We start from the raw sequence: 21,047 nt of genomic DNA, 5'->3' as shown, positions 1-21,047 counted from the left end.
AATCAAGGTTACATAAATATATAAATAATATTTTCTATAGGCCTATGTCTAAATAATTAGCTTTTGTCATAGAACATGATTAATTTTGGCAGTTAATTTATTGATCCGAGCCCCTACTCCAATGTGCTTTACTTTAGGAAGCATTAATCAATGAATGAAAACACCATTGCTCTCCTTGTGTAGGTTACGCTTTGCTCTAGAAACGACGTTGTAGCTTAATTAAAAATCCAAGCATAGGACAATATCAATGATTTGGTCATGCTTATAGCAAACAACAACAACAGGCCTACATAATAACCATTGAATAAGCTTATAACATGTGTTCATTATTATTATTATTTATAATTATTATAGTAATTATGATTATTATTAATAATAATATTAATAATATCCATTTAATCATGCAACACCTCGTTAATAATATTTTGAATGGCTGTTAAATGTATTGATAGGTTTGAGTGCTTCAGTGAGTTTGAGAGGGCTTATTAGCTCCAAAACCTGATTGATGCATAAATAACTGACTTGTTCCCATGTTGTAAAGTTGAGTTTGATGATTGGAGTTGAGGTAAATAGGCCTACTGGTGTGCAAAAATAAGGGGTTGATGTTCGAATCAGTTTTTGTGTGTATAGCCTACATGAGCTAGGCTATTCGTCCCTCAAGAAATCCCTCAATCAGTCGGTTTGGAGGGCTGTGTTATTTTTCACATTCTTTTACAGTGAAATTGCGCTTTTGTAGACAAGAGTTCATTTTCAGACGATTATGTTGGTGTTTTTCTTCGTTATCAATCTACAGAGGGCTCGAGATGACAAATGGCCTTGTCAAAATCACGCCAGTCAAAACATTTTGCCACCCCTCTGGAAGGAATTGTGTAAAATGCCCTACATTTAGATAGGCTATACAGACACTGTACAAACAGTAATAACTTTCTCAAGCTCATGTGAAAGGGTGGGAAACACGGGCTGGATAACAAGTTAAAGGAACAATACCATGAGGCAGTCTACATTATCTTGAGGTGCACCTATTTATTGAATCAGTCGGCAAATGTCATGAAAAAGGGAAAGGTGTATATGAATACATATGCTTAAGAAGCCCTTGCACACCTTGAACCCCAATGAAATTAAAACTTTCAAAACATGATTAACAAACGTTCGTATTCATCATTAGCATAATATGTGTGTTCCTTATTCATGTGGTTGAAAATAAATCCAAAGGTGCATGACTGCATGCCTCAGATCATAAATACGCACCCTAATAGGCTATATATGCTAATACTGTTGGTCATGGGCGTTATCTATTTGAATTTCTAATTTAACTCAAAACTGTCACACTTTCAACTCTTTCAAGCCTAAAATCCAAGAATAGTTTTGGCAAAGAGATGAGGCAATACAATTTCGGGCCAGTGTGAACTTTTTCGTCCCCTGTGTTTTATGCTGTCGTAAAACCCACGTGCAGTTGCTCTGATCCTGCGAGTGTTCAGAGGAGAGGGGGCAAGAGCAGGAGGAGATAATATTGTACTTCAGACATAGAGCTTGAAACATACGCCGCGTATCCGAAGTCATACTATTATGGTGTAAGAGTCTGGGAAATACTATTGGAATCACCTTCGAGGACCAATCCCCTTTTTCACGCAACAGAGTAAGTCTTGTTAGGTCGATGCTCCCACTTGCCATTTCGTTGAAAAGAACATTGCTCGTAAACTCTGAAAAGTAGCAGACTGTCTACCGTTGCCTTAGCGCAAGGATGAGTAGCCTATGTGATGGGAGGTTCACAGACCTGGAAGGCTAATGAGTTTGACTTCCATTTACATTTTAGTGTTTGTACTGGTAAAATGTTTTTGGTCAGGTCAACTCGCTGTGTTAATTTATTTTACTATCAAAATTGATTACGTATGTTCATGCAATGTGTAAACTGTGCGTAAAGTGCGATTGTTAGATACTTTGCTTCTTTTACATATGTTGTATTGTGTAACAATTCACTTATTTCAAAGCAACATAATTTGAATGCTCAACTTGTCTCTTTCAAGTAGACTAAGTTAGGCCTACTGCTTACTGTCTCCTCTAGCTCCTGTTTGAGATGTTAAAACCCGGTGACCCCAGCGGATCTGCTTTCTTGAAAGTGGACCCGACGTACATGCAACACTGGCAGCAGCTCTTCCCTCAAAGCCAGTTGAAGAATGGAGGCATTACGCAGCTGCAGCCGCCGGACAGGGTAGCTGTTCCGGTGGAAAGTCTCCGTCAGCGGCCGAACCTGATCTCCTCCACATCATCATCGTCGGCTTTAACACCTTCCTCCACATCTTCATCGACTCCATCCGTTTCATCATTGGCAGGTTTATCTCAACTATCTGTGCCACAAATTGCACTTTTTGGACAAACTCTCTCTTCTGACATTGTCTCGTCAGACAACACCAACCTTCAAGCGAAAGAACTTTGTATATCCTCCAGCTTTAAGAATGACAAAGGGTCCAGATTTAAACTGACCTCCGATGAGTTAGACTACTACCTCTACGGACAGCAGAGAATGGAGATTATCCCATTGAACAATCACACCGGCGACCACAACAATCGTATGTATGAATTCCACGGCACATACTATTCCAGTGGAAATATTGTTTTCCCTTTATTTAAAGGGGGCATTATTTAACGAGCCTATCCAGCTGTTAAAATGTTACCGCATTTTAGGAATATAAGAAAATGTGATTTGACTTTATGCTCACAATTGAGCAAAACACGTCAATAATTTTAATCTCGCTCCTCCCCATCACTCATAATCAGACTTTATGGGCTAATATAAACTATGCTAGGCCTAGACGAGGCTTTCTATTGCCTTTTAATCAAGGGTCCTTGAGCACACCAAACTTCTGTTTTGCCCCATGAAAGTCATGCTTCTCAGCACTGACCATCAGCAGGTGCCCCGCGCGTGTATGGGTAGTATGGGTCAATTAGGCGTATGCATGGTTCACTAACTCTGATCATCTATATTCACACCAATTTATGTGTATCCTATACCACTGATGAACAAATATAGTATTTTTCATGTGTTCAACTGCAGCACAACTTGCAAGGGCGGCAAATGTAATAGCTATAGCCCATTTACAACCGTTGATATAGGCTTTAACAATAGACCACATGTCCTTATTTGCCTATAATTCCAATTTATAGACAGTTAAAGGGATTCCACAAATAATCATATTCTGATAAATATGATAAATAAGAAATAACACTGAGCTCGTCATTGATAGGCTAATATTAGGCCTTTAGGCAAAGTTTTTTTTAAATCAATGAAAGCTTTTATAAATGTGTTTTCTTATTAGTGCCCAATAAAACAATCATTTTCTCTTTTCATTTTGTTCAAATAAACAACATCACATTATGTATATGTATTATTCAATTGATTTTGACATCAGAAATTCAGTCTGCGTTCTTCATCAGTCTTTGATTTTATTTTTTTGCTTGAAGAATTTTTGCTTTTACATTATCGGATGGAAATAGACGTCGAGGACAACCCTCTCTATATTAAAGCGAAGTTTGAAATGGTGGTGTTTATTTAAGGTGATAAAACGGCCCATCAGCAGTAATCTCCATCGATATGTGCCACAAGGAGATGAGGGATGGGGGGACAAGCCACAATTAATTGCTGTATAGTTTTGTAGAAGAGAGTGGACTGAGTGTGGATCAGAGATCGATCTTTTCCATCGGCCGCTATTCATCATCCGAACATGGTATATGGAAGTCTCCCGGGGACAGCGAGACTGCTTTATCTACATTCGGTATTCTCTCCCCCATATTTCAAACCAGTGCAATGTCGGTAATTTATAAAATAGCTGAAGTGTGTATTACACGAGGAAACATACAATTTCATTTACTTCATAATTTGTGTAATTACACCGACAGCCAGATAGGTTTTAATGCGTAGGCCCTACTTGAGTTTAGGCTATGTGTAACCTGTTATTAGGCTAAACTGTTTTTCTAGCTCAGAAGCCCTAACATAGGACTTTTGGGGGTACTTGACACTTGAAGACGGTTATATTAATCAGTCAAAAAGGTGTTGGTTTGTCCTTAGGCCATTTCTCCAAATATTTCGTCAGTGTTGAAATTAAACTTTTTTACTGCATGACCTATGCAGCGTGTTGCTGGTGCTGTTCAGGTATTTGAATGACTGTAACATATAGGCAAGTAGCCTACATTTTTAAAACTGTATTATTTAAATGAATTCATTACGCATTGCATGGGGAACAATCTGGGAGTAGCCTACGATCCCAGTTTACTCCATTAATGTTTGTAAAACAGCCCCAATTTATCGCCAAAATTAACATATCAACAACATGACAACATCGGTGGGATATGTATGGTCTCGACTTGAGTTGCACACCTCTTTCAGTTCCAAAATGAATCCCCCCAGTACCATGACTCATGCCGCTATGACAGCAATGAGCAAGGCCACGCCATAGTCGCACACTATTCTTAAATTGATTTAGACATAGCTTTTTTCTTCATCTGGTGACAGAAGGTGCAATGTTTTTCAATCCCTCTGTAAACCCAATTAGGCATGTATTTAACATAATTATGTTTGGTTATGCACAAACATTATTGTGGCCTCTTAAATGAGCAATATAATCAAATTATAATTTTCAAACAATGCAGAAGATTTGCATGAAAATGTTTTCAAAAAATGTCACAAAACACTTATGTTGAATGATTGCTTAAAAATGTGTGTGCATCCTCCCTTCCTCCTGACCAATGACTATATATATATATATATATATATTGATATACATATATATCAAAATGCAAATAAGTTATACTTATTACACATATATTTTTTCCCTGGTCAAAGTGTTAGTACATGTGATAGTAACCCATGTGTACCATGTGAGATGAGTTGCTGGTAAACCCCCTCTACCTGCTGTGCCCTGCAGGGTGTGACATGTGTGCAGATAACCGTAATGGAGAGTGTCCCATGCACGGGCCCCTGCACTCGCTGCGGCGCTTGGTGGGGACAAGCAGTGCAGCGCCGGCCGTGCCGCCCCCAGATGTCCCTGACTGGCTGCGGGACCTGCCCCGTGAGGTGTGCCTCTGCACCAGCACTGTGCCCGGCCTTGGCTACGGCATCTGTGCCGCCCAGCGTATCCCACAGGGCACCTGGATCGGCCCCTTTGCGGGAGTCCCCCTCCTCCTGGATAAGTTGCAGTCAGGAGGGGTGCGGAACACAAGGCACTTATGGGAGGTAAGTTCATGGTTCATGATGATGAAATTAAAATTGTGTAACATCACTCCAGGTACTGTAACAGTACAGATGACCAGGATTGGGTTGTGAAGTTGTGGACACATCCACTGGGTTTTGTCTTTAAAGTGTGGCCCCATGATATGGGTACTAGAAATGACCCTGAAGTGTTTCAGTATAGGAATAATGTCATGATGTAAGTGCTGCATACACTGATTGAAAGTGATTCAATGTGTATACAGTTCAAGGGAAAATTCAATGTCCTGTATACTGTAAGTATGAATACCTGCATTAGCATTTGGCGGTATGCTAATGATTTGAATCGGTTTTGTGTGGCAAGTGAAATTGATAGATAACTCCCATGAGGTAGTGGTGATAAAGGTCACTGTTTCCTCAGCTGACCAATGATCATTCTCACCCGTTAACCACATCAACGGATATTTGAGGCTAAGAATTCAGAGCACGGGAGCAGGCCACGATACAGTGTACCTGCCAAAAGAGGTGCCTTTTAAACTAACTGACGCAAATTCGTTTTTTTCCCCCTAACATCCAACATACGAAAATTACAAAGAAATGAAGTGTGATGTTTTTGAATGGCATTTGGTTTGAATGGTGTTCTATCAGTTTGTCGCTTAAATCAATAGTTGATTTATTACTGCCAATTTTTACCGCATTAAATGGTATATATATATATATATATATATATATATATATATATACACTACCGTTCCAAAGTTTGGGGTCACTTAGAAATGTCCTTGTTTTTGAAAGAGGCCCTGGTGCACACCTGAGCAAGAGGACAAGTACATTAGAGTGTCTAGTTTGAGAAACAGACGCCTCATAAGTTCTCAACTGGCAGCTTCATTAAATACTACCCGCAAAACACCAGTCTCAACGTAAACAGTGAAGAGGCTACTCTGGGATGCTGGCCTTCTAGGCAGAGTTGCAAAGAAAAAGCGATATCTCAGACTGGCCAATAAAAATAAAAGATTAAGGTGGGCAAAAGAACACAGACACTGGACAGAGGAACTCTGCCTAGAAGGCCAGCATCCCGGAGTCGCCTCTTCACTGTTAACATTGAGACTGGTGTTTTGCGGGTACTATTTAATGAAGCTGCCAGTTGAGGACTTGTGAGGCGTCTGTTTCTCAAACTGGACACTCTAATGTACTTGTCCTGTTGCTCAGTTGTGCACGGTGGCTTCCCACTTCTCTTTCTATTCTGGTTAGGGCCAGTTTGCACTATTTTGTGAAGGGAGAAGTACACAGCATTGTACGAGCTCTTCAGTTTCTTGGCAATTTCTCACATGGAATAGCCTTCATTTCTCAGAACAAGAATCAATTGACAAGTTTCAGAAGGAAGGTCTTTGTTTCTGGCCATTTTGAGCCTGTAATCAAACCCACAAATGCTGATGCTCCAGATACTCAACTAGTATAATGAATACCAGTTTTATTGCTTCTTTAATCACAACAACAAGTTTTCAGCTGTGCTAACATATTTGCAATGTGGTTTTATAATGATCAATCAGCCTTTTAAAGTTATAAACTTGGATTAGCTAACACAACGTGCCATTGGAACACAGGAGTGATGGTTGCAGAAAATGGGCCTCTGTACGCCCATGTAGATATTCCATTAAAAATCAGCCGTTTCCAGCTACAGTAGTCATTTACAACATTAACAATGTCTTCACTGTATTTCTGATCAATTTGATGTTATTTTAATGGACAGAAAATGTGATTTTCTTTCAAAAACAAGGACATTTCTAAGTGACCCCAAACTTTTGAACGGTAGTGTATGTAGTGTATATCTGTGCAGAAATATGATCTCAAGAAACAGTCTTCGGAGTTCACATATAATGTGGGGGGTGTATAATTAAAGAACATTGTGGTATTTGGCCGTCATGGCTCTTCACCCACAAACTGGCTGTTGTGAAGGCCCCTGAGGCAGGATAGAACACTATTACTGCTTATATATGTATTGTGTGACAGAGCTTTAAACACTGGCTCTGCCAGAGAGGACTGTAAAAATTCCAATAGATTAAACAGATCTGAGGTGGGTGGAGGGAGGGAAAACTCAGAAAGAGAATCCAATATTCCAATCCACCCTCGGCTGCAGGGCCTCTGTCTTCACGAAACGCAGTAAGTGTTAAACTCTCCAATCATTATTGATAAAAAGAAAAACAGGCACCGATATACTCTCCTCAATACCTGCTCTGTGTTGTCTACTCTACACTTTTCAAGTGTCCAGTCAAGCCACTTGATGCCAATGTCCAATAAGCATATTCTTCTCTGCAATAAAATGGGATAGCATGGATTTTAGAACTATTCTCTGGAAGTCTGCCGCAATTACTTTTGGGGAAGATGGGATTAATCTTTTTTTCTAGACCCAGACTTAGCCTATTCATAAACCTAAAAGCATTGTCGATGGAGAATCTACAATGAACATGTTTTTCGGTCTGGGAATAGAAAAGCAGCCCTGTAAATTCTGGAGGGTGATGTCATCATGAGTTGGAATATGGCAGGATTAAGGTCTCTTATGAACTAATTATTATGTTGTATCATCTATAGGTTCACCTATATGTTCAGGGCACCCTACACAGCCCAGATTGAAATGCAGCATTTGGCCTGTTCAATTAATAGGGCCATACAGTTTTAACATAGGCTTAACTTTGCAGTCGGTTTTTGTTTATATTTTAATGGATGTCATGTAAACATATATCTATATATGATTGAGAGGTATGCATAATAACAACAACGGTGTTGCCGCTGTTTATTTGTTTGGTTCTGTGGAAAATGTAGACCCACCTTGGCCATAGATTCTGTGGTTGACACATAGTGATTGTGGTTGTGCACCATTCCTATTAGACACTCAGGAATTGAGTGACCTAATTTGACGGAACTGTAAGTTCCGCACAGACTGCCGGCATTTGACTTTCCCACAGTGTTCCCACTGGACGTGTAGCATGGTCTTGTGTTAAGACTGTCCACTCTGACTCTGGAATGTCCAGGGTTCAAGAAGGTCCCATGTGCTTGCCATAGAACATAAAGAAATAACATCTCATAATGGGATAAGAATGAAGGGATATAACTTATGCAACAACAACTACAGTAGAGCCATACACAAGCCATCTCCTCAAAAGGAGAAAAGAATGTGAAGAATGTTGTGTATTGAGATTAAAATGAATCACCGTAGACGTGATTTAATGTGGCAAACATATTATAACAAAACGGTCACATGTGTTGGCAATGTAGAGGACACGAGATCAAGTACCAGTAAGGACTTGTGAGTGAGGAAGCTGTACTGCTAAGTAACTCAGTGGCGTTTGTTACAGTGGTGCCATGACCACAGTTGTGCTCACCTCAATGGCTGGGGTCACTGTGGTGTGAGTTTAGAGGGGGGAGTGTAACAGAGGTAAGTTTGTGCCTTAAACTCACTCTACTGCTTGAAAGGTTGCCAATGGTGCTGCCAGATGAGTGCCTTTTCAGTTGTGCAACTGGTTACTACATTGTCAAGCAGCGTGTTCTTGTGTGTTGGCCAGGCAGAGGACACAAGATCAAGTACCAGTAAGGACTTGTGAGCAAGGAAGCTGTACTGCTAAGTAGCACAGTGATGTGGCCCATGGCTGGGCCTTTTAGTTGCCTATCTTCATGAGACTCAGATTTAGTAGACTTATATGACATCATTCCTTGAAACTGCACCAGCGGGTGTTCTTGGGGAATAATATGCTGCTTAGGCCACAGGCCAGGATAATTATTTGTATTTTGCATGAGCCAGTGTGGAGGTGACATGTTTAACATTGGTTCACTGACTCAGAAAGCTACATAATTTGTCATTTAAGTTATTTTATGGTCCATTTCCCCTCTGATTCCTGGCCTCCTTTGTGTGAGAAAGCATATCTACACTCTTAAAAAAAGGGATCCAAAAGGGTTCTTTGGCATTCCCCACAGGTAGAAACCTTTTGGGTTTCATGTAGAACCCTCTGTCTATTATCTAAACATTGGCTGATTGAATGGATAATTATTATGCCCTGATTTATTTTATAGTTGTAAAATGTGAGTGCTGAAACAGTTTCAAGTGAGCATTTTTATGTTTTTAGTCTGTATGTCAAACAGCAGACAATTTTTCTTGGTTGGGTTTTTAAAGGTCCAGTGTAGCTGTTTTTCTCCCAATATCAAATCATTTCTAGGTAACAATTAAGTATCTTACTGTGTCAATTCAAATTGTCAAAAAGAAACAAGAATAGCTTCTAAGCAAAGAGCAATTTCTCAAGCAAGAATTTAGCTCGTACTGTATAGGAGGGGTCTGAGTAGGGAGGGGAAAACTGAAAACTAGCTGTTATTGGCAGAGAGGTTTGGAACTCTCTTTCTTATTGGTCTATTAACTAATTTAATTTTGATGATGTCACCAGGCAAGCCAAAACTCAATCCCACCAAAACAGTCTGAAATTTCATTCAGTCTTTTCAAACAATTCTGACACTAAATGGACATTATCATAATTTTCACAATTTCATATTATTATTCCAAACTCATAGTGTAGAAATATATATAAAACACAATAAATGTCACATTTCTGACTGCACTGGGACTTTAATGATTTATTAAGATTAAGACTAAAATCACTTTATTGGTCAATTGCACACTTGAGCCAACTAAAATGTATGGTTTCCTAATCCAACATTTAAAAAATGTTTCACCATAAAGTTGGTCAAATTAAAAAATGTTCATACTTATCTGTCACATCATACCATACTATAGCAGGTAGCTGACTTGATGTCAGTGTTTTGCTTCACCTTTACAGTGTATGTATCAGGGGAAACTGGTGGGAGGAGATATAGGAGGACGGGCTCATTGTAATTGCTGGAATGGAATTAATGAAACAGAGTTCTACCTGTATTTGATACTGTTCCATTGATTCCATTCCAGCCTTTACATTGAGCACATCCTCCAATAGCTCCTCCCACCAGCCTCCTCTGGTATGTATATGAGCTATACAGTGCCTTCAGAAAGTATTCAGACCCCTTGACTTTTTCCACATTTTGTTACGTTACAGCCTTGATTCAATTGTTTTTTTTACCTCATCAATCTACACACAATACCTCCATAATGACAAAGCAAAAACAGTTTTTTAGAAATGTTTGCCAATTTATTACAAATAAAAAGTGGAATTATGACATTTACATAAGTATTCAGACCCTTTACTCAGTACTTTGTTGAAGCACCATTGGCCGAGACTACAGCATTGAGTCTTTAAAAAAGACATGTATTCATTTAAAAAAAAGAATATTCGAAACATACAAAATACTTGCAGTGAAGCTGCTCAACAACTACATCATACCAGTCATCCAACAGATTCCCATTCAGAGCGAAACAGAGGAGCATCCAGGGTCAATGCCCTGCTCAAGGGCACAAATCGGCACACAATACCCCATAATGACAAAGTAAAAAAAGGTTTTACATTTTTTTTTGCACATTTCTTAAAAATAAAAACAAGAAATACCTTATTTACATAAGTATTCAGACCATTTGCTATGAGAATCGAAATTGAGCTCAAGTGCATCCTGTTTCCATTGATCATCCTTGAGATGTTTCTGCAACTTGATTGGAGTCCACCTGTGGTAAATTCAATTGATTGGATTTGGAAAGGCACACACCTGTCTATATAAGGTCCCACAGTTGACAGTGCATGTCAGAGCAAAAACCAAGCCATGAGGTTGAAGAAATTGTCCGTAGAGCTCCGAGACAGGATTGTGTCGAGGCAAAGATCTGGAGAAGGCTACCAAAACATTTCTGCAGCATTGAAGGTCCCCAAGAACACAGTGGCCTCCATAATTATTCAATGGAAGAAGTTTGGAACCACCAAGTATCCTCCTTCAACTTGGCCACCCGGCCTTGGTCAGGGAGGTGACCATGGTCACTCTGTCAGAGCTCGAGAGTTCCTCTGAGGAGATAAGAGAACCTTCCAGAAGGACAACCATCTTTGCTGCACTCCACCAGGCAGGCCTTTAAAGTAGAGTGGCCAGACAGAAGCCACTCCTCAGTAAAAGTCACATGACAGCTCTCTTGGAGTTTGCCAAAAGACACCTAAAGACTCTCAGACCATGAAAAACAAGATTTTCTGGTGTAATGAAACAATAATTGAAATCTTTGGCCTGAATATCAAGAGTCAAGTCTGGAGGAAACCTGGCACAATCCCTACAGTGAAGCATGGTGGTGGCACAATCATGCTGTGGGGGTGTTTTTCAGCGGCAGGGACTGGGAGACTAAGGCAAAGATTAATGGAGCAAGCCTGCTTCTGAGCGCTCAGATTCACCTTCCAACAGGACAACAACCTTAAGCACACAGCCAAGACTTTTTACTTAACACTTATTTTTTCTTAACTTCTTATTAAAGCATTGTTGGTTAAGGGCTTGTATGTAAGCATTTCCCTGTAAGGTCTACCTACACCTGTTGTATTCTGCGCATGTGACGAATAACATTTGATTTGATTGATTTGACAACGCAGGGGTGGCTTCGGGACAAGTCTCTGAATGTTCTTGACTGGCACAGCCAGAGCCCAGACTTGAACCCGATCGAACATCTCTGGAGAGACCTGAAAATAGCGGTGCAGCAACGCTCTCCATCCAACCTGACAGAGCTTGAGAGGATCTGCAGAGAAGAATGGGAGAAACTCCCCAAATAGAGGTGTGCCAAGCTTGTAGCGTCATACCCAAGAAGACTCAATGCTAAACAAGGGTGTCCGCTGTGACCATATCTATTCGTTATGGCCATTGAAATGCTAGCTGTTAAAATCAGATCCAATAACAACATTAAAGGATTAGAAACCCAAGGCTTAAAAACAAAGGTGTCCATGTATGCCGATGACTCAAGTTTAATATTAAGTCTGCAAGCTAGATCCCTGCAATGTCTCATTCAAGATCTAGATAACTTTTCTGTACTCTCTGGACTAAAATCTAATTATGACTAGTGTACAATATTACGTATTAGATCTTTAAAAAATACAATTTCATTACCCTGCAGTTTACCTATAAAATGGGCTGATGGTGAAGTAGACATATTCGGTATTCATATCACAAAATATATAAATATACTCTCCACAATGAATTTCAATAGAACACTTGTAAAAATAGACAAGATCCTGCAACCATGGAGAGGTAAATACCTGTCTATTTATGGAAAAAAAGTGCCCTGATTAACTCCTTAGTCATATCTCAGTTTACTCAATTACTTATGGCGCTGCCTACTCCTGATTATTAGTTTTCAAATCACATGAGCAAAGAATATTTGGCTTTATCTGGGACGCTAAACTGGGTAAAATAAAACGTACCTATCTATACAATGAATATGAATTGGTTTGGGTTGAGATGATTAAATATAAAAGCACTAAATCTCTCTCTAAAATCTTCACTCATTCAAAAGTTAAATTTGAACCCTAAATGGTTCTCAAGTAGATTACTAAATAAAGCTCATCCATTTTTTTAAATGTCATTTTTGCCTTTGTGCAGATTGCAATGTCTAATTTTCGATTAATTGAAAATGATACTTTTTTCAAACTATTTCTCTTTTTCAAACAAGTATGGCTACAATTTCAATTTCCTCCCCCTGAAGTGATAGAACAAATATTACAACAAATATTATGGCTGAACTCAAATGTGCTGGTTGATAAAATGCCTGTATTTATGAGAATGATGTTTGCAAACGGTATTTTGTCCTTTGTGGAGTTATCAGAATTGTACGGGAAGGTCTGCTCAATCCAAGAGTACAACCAACTGATTATAGTATTACCCCAAAAATGGAGGAGGCAGGTGGCAGCGGGAGGAGGTAGGGAACTGGTCTGTCTGCCCAATATAAAGGATCAAAACTGGCAGAGGAATAAAAATAGCATAAATAGGAAAGTATGCCAGTTTAATTTGAGGACCAGGATGTTGACAACTGTGCCATACAGATTGCAAAATTAGTGGGAAATAGATTTTTGATGTACCGATTCCATGGTACAAGGTGTATGAGTTGATGTATAAAACAACGCAAGATTTAAGACTGTGCTTTTCCGCTAAAATGATTATATAGAATTCTTGCCACCAACAAAATGTTGAATATTTTGGGCGTAAAGTCATCAAAGCTCTGCAGATTTTGTTGTGAGGATACAGAATCAATAGACCATTTATTTTGGTATTGCCCTCATGTAGCCTGTTTCTGGTCTCAGGTTCAGGAATGGCTGAAAATGCATAACATTGATCTAAAATTTACCCTAGAAATAGTACTGTTAGGAGATCTGGAGAGACCGGGTCAGTCAATTACTAATATACTAATACTCTTAGTAAAGTATGTATCTTCAACTCGCAATCTGTAGATTCTATTCGATTAGATAGATTGAAATTGTACATTGAACATCACAGCATAGTTAAAAGGTATGTGTTGCGTAGAAACCCGAAGTGGGTGGCCAGCAGAGATAGATGGGATGGGCTGAGGAAAGCTGAGGGTTGGGATGTGGAATTGGAGACAAGTGGGAGTGGAGTTGCTGTGTGGGAGATAGAATTTTGTTTTTTTAAGTATATTTGAATGACACTGAGGGGCAGTGTTTTTACAACTAATGCCGGTTTGCCTGAGGCTGATGCCATGCAGGTGTTTGTACACATGCATATACACACACTCTCATTTAAATTAACACATACAAGAACACACACATGCATGTAATAGTGCCAGACATGCACAAAAACATATACAGTTGGCATTGCTGTTATGATTTTAGTTGTCCTTGATGTCCTTTGTTTTAAATGTATTATTTTGTTTTATATATTTTTTGCATTGTTGTTTGCTGTTTTCTTCTGTCTTTTCCTTTTTTCTCTTTAGTTCATTCTCTTGGTTGTTGGTGCAGTGGGGGGTTCTTGGGGGTGGGGAATGGAATTAATTGTATTTTTTATTTTTTACTTCTTGGGGGGGGCTGTAGGAGGGGTCACGAATGGTTGAGGGACAGCTATTGGGAAACTGTGGGGGGGATCTTGGAGGGTTCGGGTTCACGTTTTTCAGCCTGGTGGTAGATCGGTCAACTTGCCCTTGAGCAGGGCATTGACCCTGGATGCTTCTGTGTGTCGCTCTGAATGGGAATCTGTTGGATGACTGGTATGATGTAGTTGTTGAGCGGCTTCACTGCAAGTATATTGTATGTTTCGAATATTCAATAAATATACATTATTATTTTTATTTAAAAAAGAAGATTCAATGCTTAAATCGCTGCCAAAGGTGCTTCAACAAAGTACTGAATAAAGGGTCTGAATACTTATGTAAATGTAATAATTCCATTTTTTATTTGTAATAAATTAGCAAACTTTTCTAAAAAACAGTTTTTGCTTTGTAATTATGGGGTATTGTGTGTAGATTTACGAGGTAAAAAAAAAACAATTGAATATAGGCTGTAACGTAATCAAATGTGGAAAAAGTCAAGGGGTCTTAGTACTATCCGAAGGCACTGTAAATATTATGGTTGTTAGTGTTTTTAGTTAATGACAAAAAGCAGGTTTACCATAGACAAGCATGTCTATTTGATAGTAAAGTACATGCATTCATTTGCTAATACCTACAGTGCCTTTAGAAAGTATTCACACCCCTTGACTTTATCTACATTTTGTTGTCTTACAGTGTAACGGTTCTCGTCTGTCGAAGGAGAAGCGGACCAAAATGCAGCGTGGTGGTTGTTCATGTTCTTTAATAAAAATGAACTAGACATGAAAATAACGAACAAAACAAAAAACGAACGTGAAAACCTATACAGCCTATCTGGTGAACACAAACACAGTGACAGGAACAATCACCCACGAAATACTCAAAGAATATGGCTGCCTAAATATGGTTCCCAATCAGAGACAACGATAAACACCTGCCTCTGATTGAGAACCACTCCAGACAGCCATAGACTATGCTAGATACCCCCACTAAGCCACACACCCGAAACCTAACAAAACCCCAAGACAAAACACACCACAATAAACCCATGTCACACCCTGGCCTGACCAAATTAATAAAGACAAACACAATATACTTCGACCAGGGCGTGACAGAACCCCCCCCCTAAGGTGCGGACTCCCGGACGCACATCAAAACAATAGGGGAGGGTCCGGGTGGGCGTCTGTCCATGGTGGCGGCTCCGGCGCGGGACGTGGTCCCCACTTTATTAATGTCTTAGTCCCTCCTCCTCGCGTCCTTGGATAGTCCACCCTTGCCGCCGACCATGGCCTAGTAGTCCTCACCCAGAACGCCACTGGACTGAGGGGCAGCTTGGGACTGAGGGGTAGCTCGGGACTGAGGGGAAGCTCGGGACTGAGGGGAAGCTCGGGACTGAGGGGAAGCTCGGGACTGAGGGGAAGCTCGGGACTGAGGGGAAGCTCGGTACTGATGGGAAGCTCAGCACTGAGAGGAAGCCCAGCACTGAGAGGAAGCCCAGCACTGAGAGGAAGCTCAGCACTGAGAGGAAGCTCAGGCAGGTAGTTGGATCAGACAGATCCTGGCTGGCTGGCGGTTCTGGCAGATCCTGGCTGACTAGCGGATCTGGAAGAGTCTGGCTGACTGGCGGATCTGGAAGAGTCTGGTTGACTAGCAGATCTGGAAGAGTCTGGCTGACTGGCAGATCTGGAAGAGTCTGGCTGACTGGCGGATCTGGAAGAGTCTGGCTGACTGGCGGATCTGGAAGAGTCTGGCTGACTGTCGGATTCTGGCAGACTGACGGCTCTGGCTGCTCCATGCTGACTGGCAGCTCTGGCTGCTCCATGCTGACTGGCGGCTCTGGCTGCTCCATGCTGACTGGCGGCTCTGGCTGCTCCATGCTGACTGGCGGCTTTGGCTGCTCCATGCAGACTGGCAGCTCTGGCGGCTTCTTGCAGATTGGCAGCTCTGGCTGCTCCATGCAGACTGGCAGCTCTGGCAGCTCCTTGCAGACTGGCAGCTCCTTGCAGACTGGCAGCTCCTTGCAGACTGGCAGCTCCTTGCAGACTGGCAGCTCTGGCTGCTCCATGCAGACTGGCAGCTCTGGCTGCTCCATGCAGACTGGCAGCTCTGGCTGCTCCATGCAGACTGGCAGCTCTGGCTGCTCCATGCAGACTGACAGCTCTGGCAGCTCCTTGCAGACTGGCAGCTCCTTGCAGACTGGCAGCTTGTTGCAGACTGGCAGCTCTGGCTGCTCCATGCAGACTGACAGCTCTGGCTGCTCCATGCAGACTGACAGCTCTGGCTGCTCCATGCAGACTGGCAGCTCTGGCTGCTCCATGCAGGCTTGCAGCTCTGGCTGCGCTAAACAGGCAGGAGACTCGGGCAGCGCTGTATAGGTGGCAGGCTCTCGCAGCGCTAAACAGGCGGGAGACTCCAGCAGCGCAGGAGAGGAGGAAGGCTCTGGCTGCGCTGAACAGGCGGGAGACTCCGGCAGCGCAGGAGACGAGGAAGGCTCCGGCAGCGCTGGAGAGGCGAGGCGCACTGTAGGCCCGATGCGTGGTGCTGGCACTGGTGGTACTGGGCCGAGGACACGCACAGGAAGCCTGGTGCGTGGAGCTGCCACCGGAGGGCTGGTGTGTGGAGGTGGCACAGGATGGGGTAGACCGTGAAGGCGTACTGGAGATCTTGAGAGCAGTGCTGGCACAGGACGTGCAAGGCTAGGAAGGTGCACAGGAGGCCTGGTGCGTGAGGCTGGCAACATCTTCAACCAGCCGACTAACACGCACCTCAGGACGAGTATGGAGCGCTGACCCAGGTGCCATCAAATCCCCGACACGCTCCGTCGGGCGAATTCCATGCTTAAAGCACCAACACAGCAACTCCCACATTACTCTCTCCTCCAATTTCCCCATTAACTCCTTCACAGTCTCTGCTTCGTTCACCTCCAACACCGGCTCTGGTTCTGGTCTCCTCCTTGGCTCCTCATGATAAACAACGAGAGTTGGCTCAGGTCTGACTCCTGACTCTGCCACACTCTCCCTGAGCCCCCCCCCCCAAGAAATTTTTGGGGCTGACTCTCGGGCTTCCATCCGCGTCGCCGTGCTGGCTCCTCATACTGGCGCCTCTCCGCTTTCTCCGCCTCCAGTTCTTCTTTGGGGCGGCGATATTCTCCAGGCTGATCCCAAGGTCCATCTCCGTACAATTCGTCCTCCTATGTCCATTCCTCTCTTTGTTGCTCCTGCTGTTGCTGTTGCCTGTTACCACGCCGCTTGGTCCCGTTGTGGTGGGTGATTCTGTAACGGTTCTCGTCTGTCGAGGGAGAAGTGGACCAAAATGCAGCGTGGTGGTTGTTCATGTTCTTTAATAAAAATTAACTAGACATGAAAATAACGAACAAAACAAAGAACGAACGTGAAAACCTATACAGCCTATCTGGTGAACACAGAGACAGGAACAATCACCCATGAAATACTCAAAGAATATGGCTGCCTAAATATGGTTCCCAATCAGAGACAACGATAAACACCTGCCTCTGATTGAGAACCACTCCAGACAGCCATAGACTATGCTAGATACCCCCACTAAGCCACACACCCAATACCTAACAAAACCCCAAGACAAAACACACCACAATAAACCCATGTCACACCCTGGCCTGACCAAATAAATAAAGACAAACACAATATACTTCGACCAGGGCGTGACATACAGCCTGAATTGAAAATTCATTCAATTTAGACTTTTTTTGTCACTGGCCCCATAATATCAAAATGGAATTATGTAAAGTACCAGTCAAAAGTTTGGACACACTTACTCATTCAAGGGTTTTTATTTATTTTAATTATTTTCTACAATGTTGAATAATTGTTAAGACATCAAATCTATGAAATAACACATATGTAACCACGTAGTAACCAAAGTGTTAAGCAAATCAAAATATATTATAGATTTTTCCAAGTAGCCACCCTTTGCCGTGATGACAGCGTTGCACACTCTTGGCATTCTCTCAACCAGCTTCACCTGGAATGCTTTTCCAACAGTCTTGAAGGAGTTCCCACATATGCTGAGCACTTGTTGGCTGCTTTTCCTTCACTCTGCTGTCCAACTCATCCCAAACCATCTCAATTGGATTGAGGTCAGGTGATTGGGAAGGCCAGGTCATCTGATGCAGCACTCCATCTCTCTCCTTCTTGGTCAAAAAACAAATGATAGTCCCACTAAAAGCAAACCAGATGGGATGGCGTTTCGCTGCAGAATGTTGTGGTAGCCATGCTGGTTAAGTGTACCTTGAATTCTAAATAAATCACTGACAGTGTCACCAGCAAAGCACCCCCACTCCATCACACCCATCCTCCATGCTTCAAGGTGGGAACCACGCATGTGGAGATCATCCTTTCACCTACTCTGCGTCTCACAAAGACACGGCAGTTGGAACAAGAAATCTGGAATTTGGACCCATCAGAACAAATGACAGATTTCTACCGGTCTAATGTCCATTGCTTGTGTTTCTTGGGCCAGGCAAGTATCTTCTTCTTATTGGGTGTCCTTTAGTAGTGGTTTCTTTGCAGCAATTCGACCATGAAGGCCTCCTCTGAACAGTTGATGCTGAGATGTGTCTGTTAATTGAAGTCTGTGAAGCATTTATTTGGGCTGAAATTTCTGAGGCTGGTAACTCTGATGAACTTATCCTCTGCAGCAGAGGTAACTCTGTGTCTTCCTTTCCTGTGGCGGTCCTCATGAGAGCCAGTTTCATCATAGTGCTTGATGGTTTTTGCCACTGCCCTTGAAGAAAGTTTCAAAGTTCTTGAAACTTTCTGGATTGACTGACCTTCATGTCTTATAGTAATGATGGACTGTCATTTGTCTTTGCTTATTTGAGCATCGTTGCTTATTTGAGCTGTTCTTGCCATAATATGGACTTGTTATTTTACAGTTTTTTCTGTATACCACCCCTACCTTGTCACAACACAACTTATTGGCACAAACGCATTAAGAAGGAAATAAATTCCACAAATTAACTTTTAACTAGGCACACCTGTTAATTTAAATGCATTCCAGGTGACTACCTCATGACACTGATTGAGAGAATGCCAAGAGAGCACAAAGCTGTCATCAATGCGTAGGGTGGCTACTTTGAAGAATCTGAAATATAACATTTTTTTGGTTACTACATGATTCCATGTGTTATTTCACAGTTGTATGTCTTCACTATTATTCTACAATGTAGAAAATAAACATAGAAAAACTTTTTTCTGGTACTGTGTGTATGTTTTATGAAAAACAATGAAAAAGTGAAATGTCTTGTCAGTAAGTATTCCGTCCCTCTGTTATGGCAAGCCTAAATAAATTCAGGAGTAAAAACGTGCTTAACAAGTCACATAAGTTCCATGGAGTCTGTGTGAAATAATAGTGTTTAACATGATTTTTGAATGACTACCTCATCTCTGTACCCCACACAAGCAATTATCTGTAAGGTCCCTCAGTCGACTAGTGAATTTCAACCACAAAGAGCAGGGAGGTTTTCCAATGCCTCGTGAGGCGTACATTACTGATCAATTAGAATGAATACAATCAGTAGTTTGGTATACTATAGGTAGTCAATGTATGGCATTGTTGCAATCTGTGTCTGTGTCCTCTGATCACATTCAGGGCAATGAGCTGGAATAACAAGTAGTGGAGATTAAGAGAACTGATAAATTACTGAACTTACATTGATTTGCTGTAAAAGTGGACCAACAGTCATTGATTGTGTCTCAGCACCAGTTTTCCACTTCTTTTGGAAAAGGCCTGTGCTAGGTAGATTATGGAAGGTTTTGAGGAAAGGTAAACAGATCCACTGCACTCACCTTCAGTAAACCTAACATTTTAAATTATAATCATACAGTATCACTGAGAAGACTGCTTTTTACTTAGCAGCCAGTGTGAAAGCCATGTAACAACTTAGGTTCAAATAATATTTGCCATCACCAAGAGCGAGCAAGATGCATGAAAAAATATCTAAAGCCTAATCACTGATAGCCCTATATGAAACATTAAAACTAGTTATCATGTAATGTCCAAAGCCGTTTATATTCCACTGCACTTACAGTCTCAACCAGGGGTTTAGTAAGGCGTTGATGTATTTTTTTTTACATTTTAAAGCGGCCACAATATGTGTATTGTGCTGTAGCTACCTACCTCTGCGGAATCTATTTGTGGCATATGATATTTGTGATAGTCACCCCGAAAAGTCCTTAACCCTAATTCAACAGGTGTTTTCTCTGGGTGAGGGCATGATGACAGATTTCAGTTGTGTCTGCCTTTATACCTCTGCCATTAATTACATTGAGTGAGCTTAAAGAGATCTTCCGGGAACTTTTGTATACTTCTTTGCCAGTAGTTCTAAAATTAGCCCTCGTGAGCCAAAAGTGGTCCCCGAAAATTGCGTACTATATGCACCACGTGATTACTCGCTCTCTCTCGCTGCTGTGTGTACATGTGCATGGAGTTTCCACTGAGCCGTTAGGCCTGCCCTGCAACCTCATTGGATAATGCTGGGCAGGCCTGGGCCAGCCTTCTTTTTTCACTGTGCAACCTCATTGGACCTGATCACATGATAGTGCCTTCATTGGAAAAAACAAATGTCATGCATGTAGCTCTCTCATGCACTCACTCACACCCTCAAGCCAGCCATAGAGGAAGGTTACTTCAGTCATAATTGTGCGAAAAAACTTGGATGCTATTGATACTTATGATGTCAGACCCCAGAAGAGAAAACTAGATCTAGATGTTGAATGGCAGGGCCGCTCATGAAAGACAAAGGCAGAAGGCAAAATATTAGATATTGGATGCTTTTCCGAGATGGCCTCAAGGAAGAGAAACACTGTTGCCTCATCCAATGTTGGACATCCATGAAAGTAATCTTCGGGC

At 41.7% G+C, this 21,047-nt stretch overlaps 1 protein-coding gene across 2 annotated transcripts in view; it reads left to right on the top strand.

Moving 5' to 3' along the window:
• The first annotated feature begins 1,510 nt into the window (after window positions 1-1,510).
• prdm6 (PR domain containing 6) overlaps window positions 1,511-21,047 on the top strand; it is a 57,328-nt gene continuing 37,791 nt past the window's right edge. For both annotated transcript variants that reach the window (XM_064974628.1, XM_064974634.1), the window contains exons 1-3: window positions 1,511-1,636; window positions 2,063-2,567; window positions 4,920-5,227. In XM_064974628.1, the coding sequence (XP_064830700.1) occupies window positions 2,075-2,567; window positions 4,920-5,227 (801 nt within the window). In that variant the 5' untranslated portion in view covers window positions 1,511-1,636; window positions 2,063-2,074. The remainder of the gene's footprint in view (window positions 1,637-2,062; window positions 2,568-4,919; window positions 5,228-21,047) is intronic.

Source organism: Oncorhynchus masou, chromosome 1 (genome assembly GCF_036934945.1).
Source record: "Oncorhynchus masou masou isolate Uvic2021 chromosome 1, UVic_Omas_1.1, whole genome shotgun sequence".
In the NCBI taxonomy this organism is placed as follows: domain Eukaryota; kingdom Metazoa; phylum Chordata; class Actinopteri; order Salmoniformes; family Salmonidae; genus Oncorhynchus; species Oncorhynchus masou.
The sequence above is the reverse complement of the archived record's forward strand: the minus strand, read 5'-3'. Positions and strand labels throughout refer to the sequence as shown.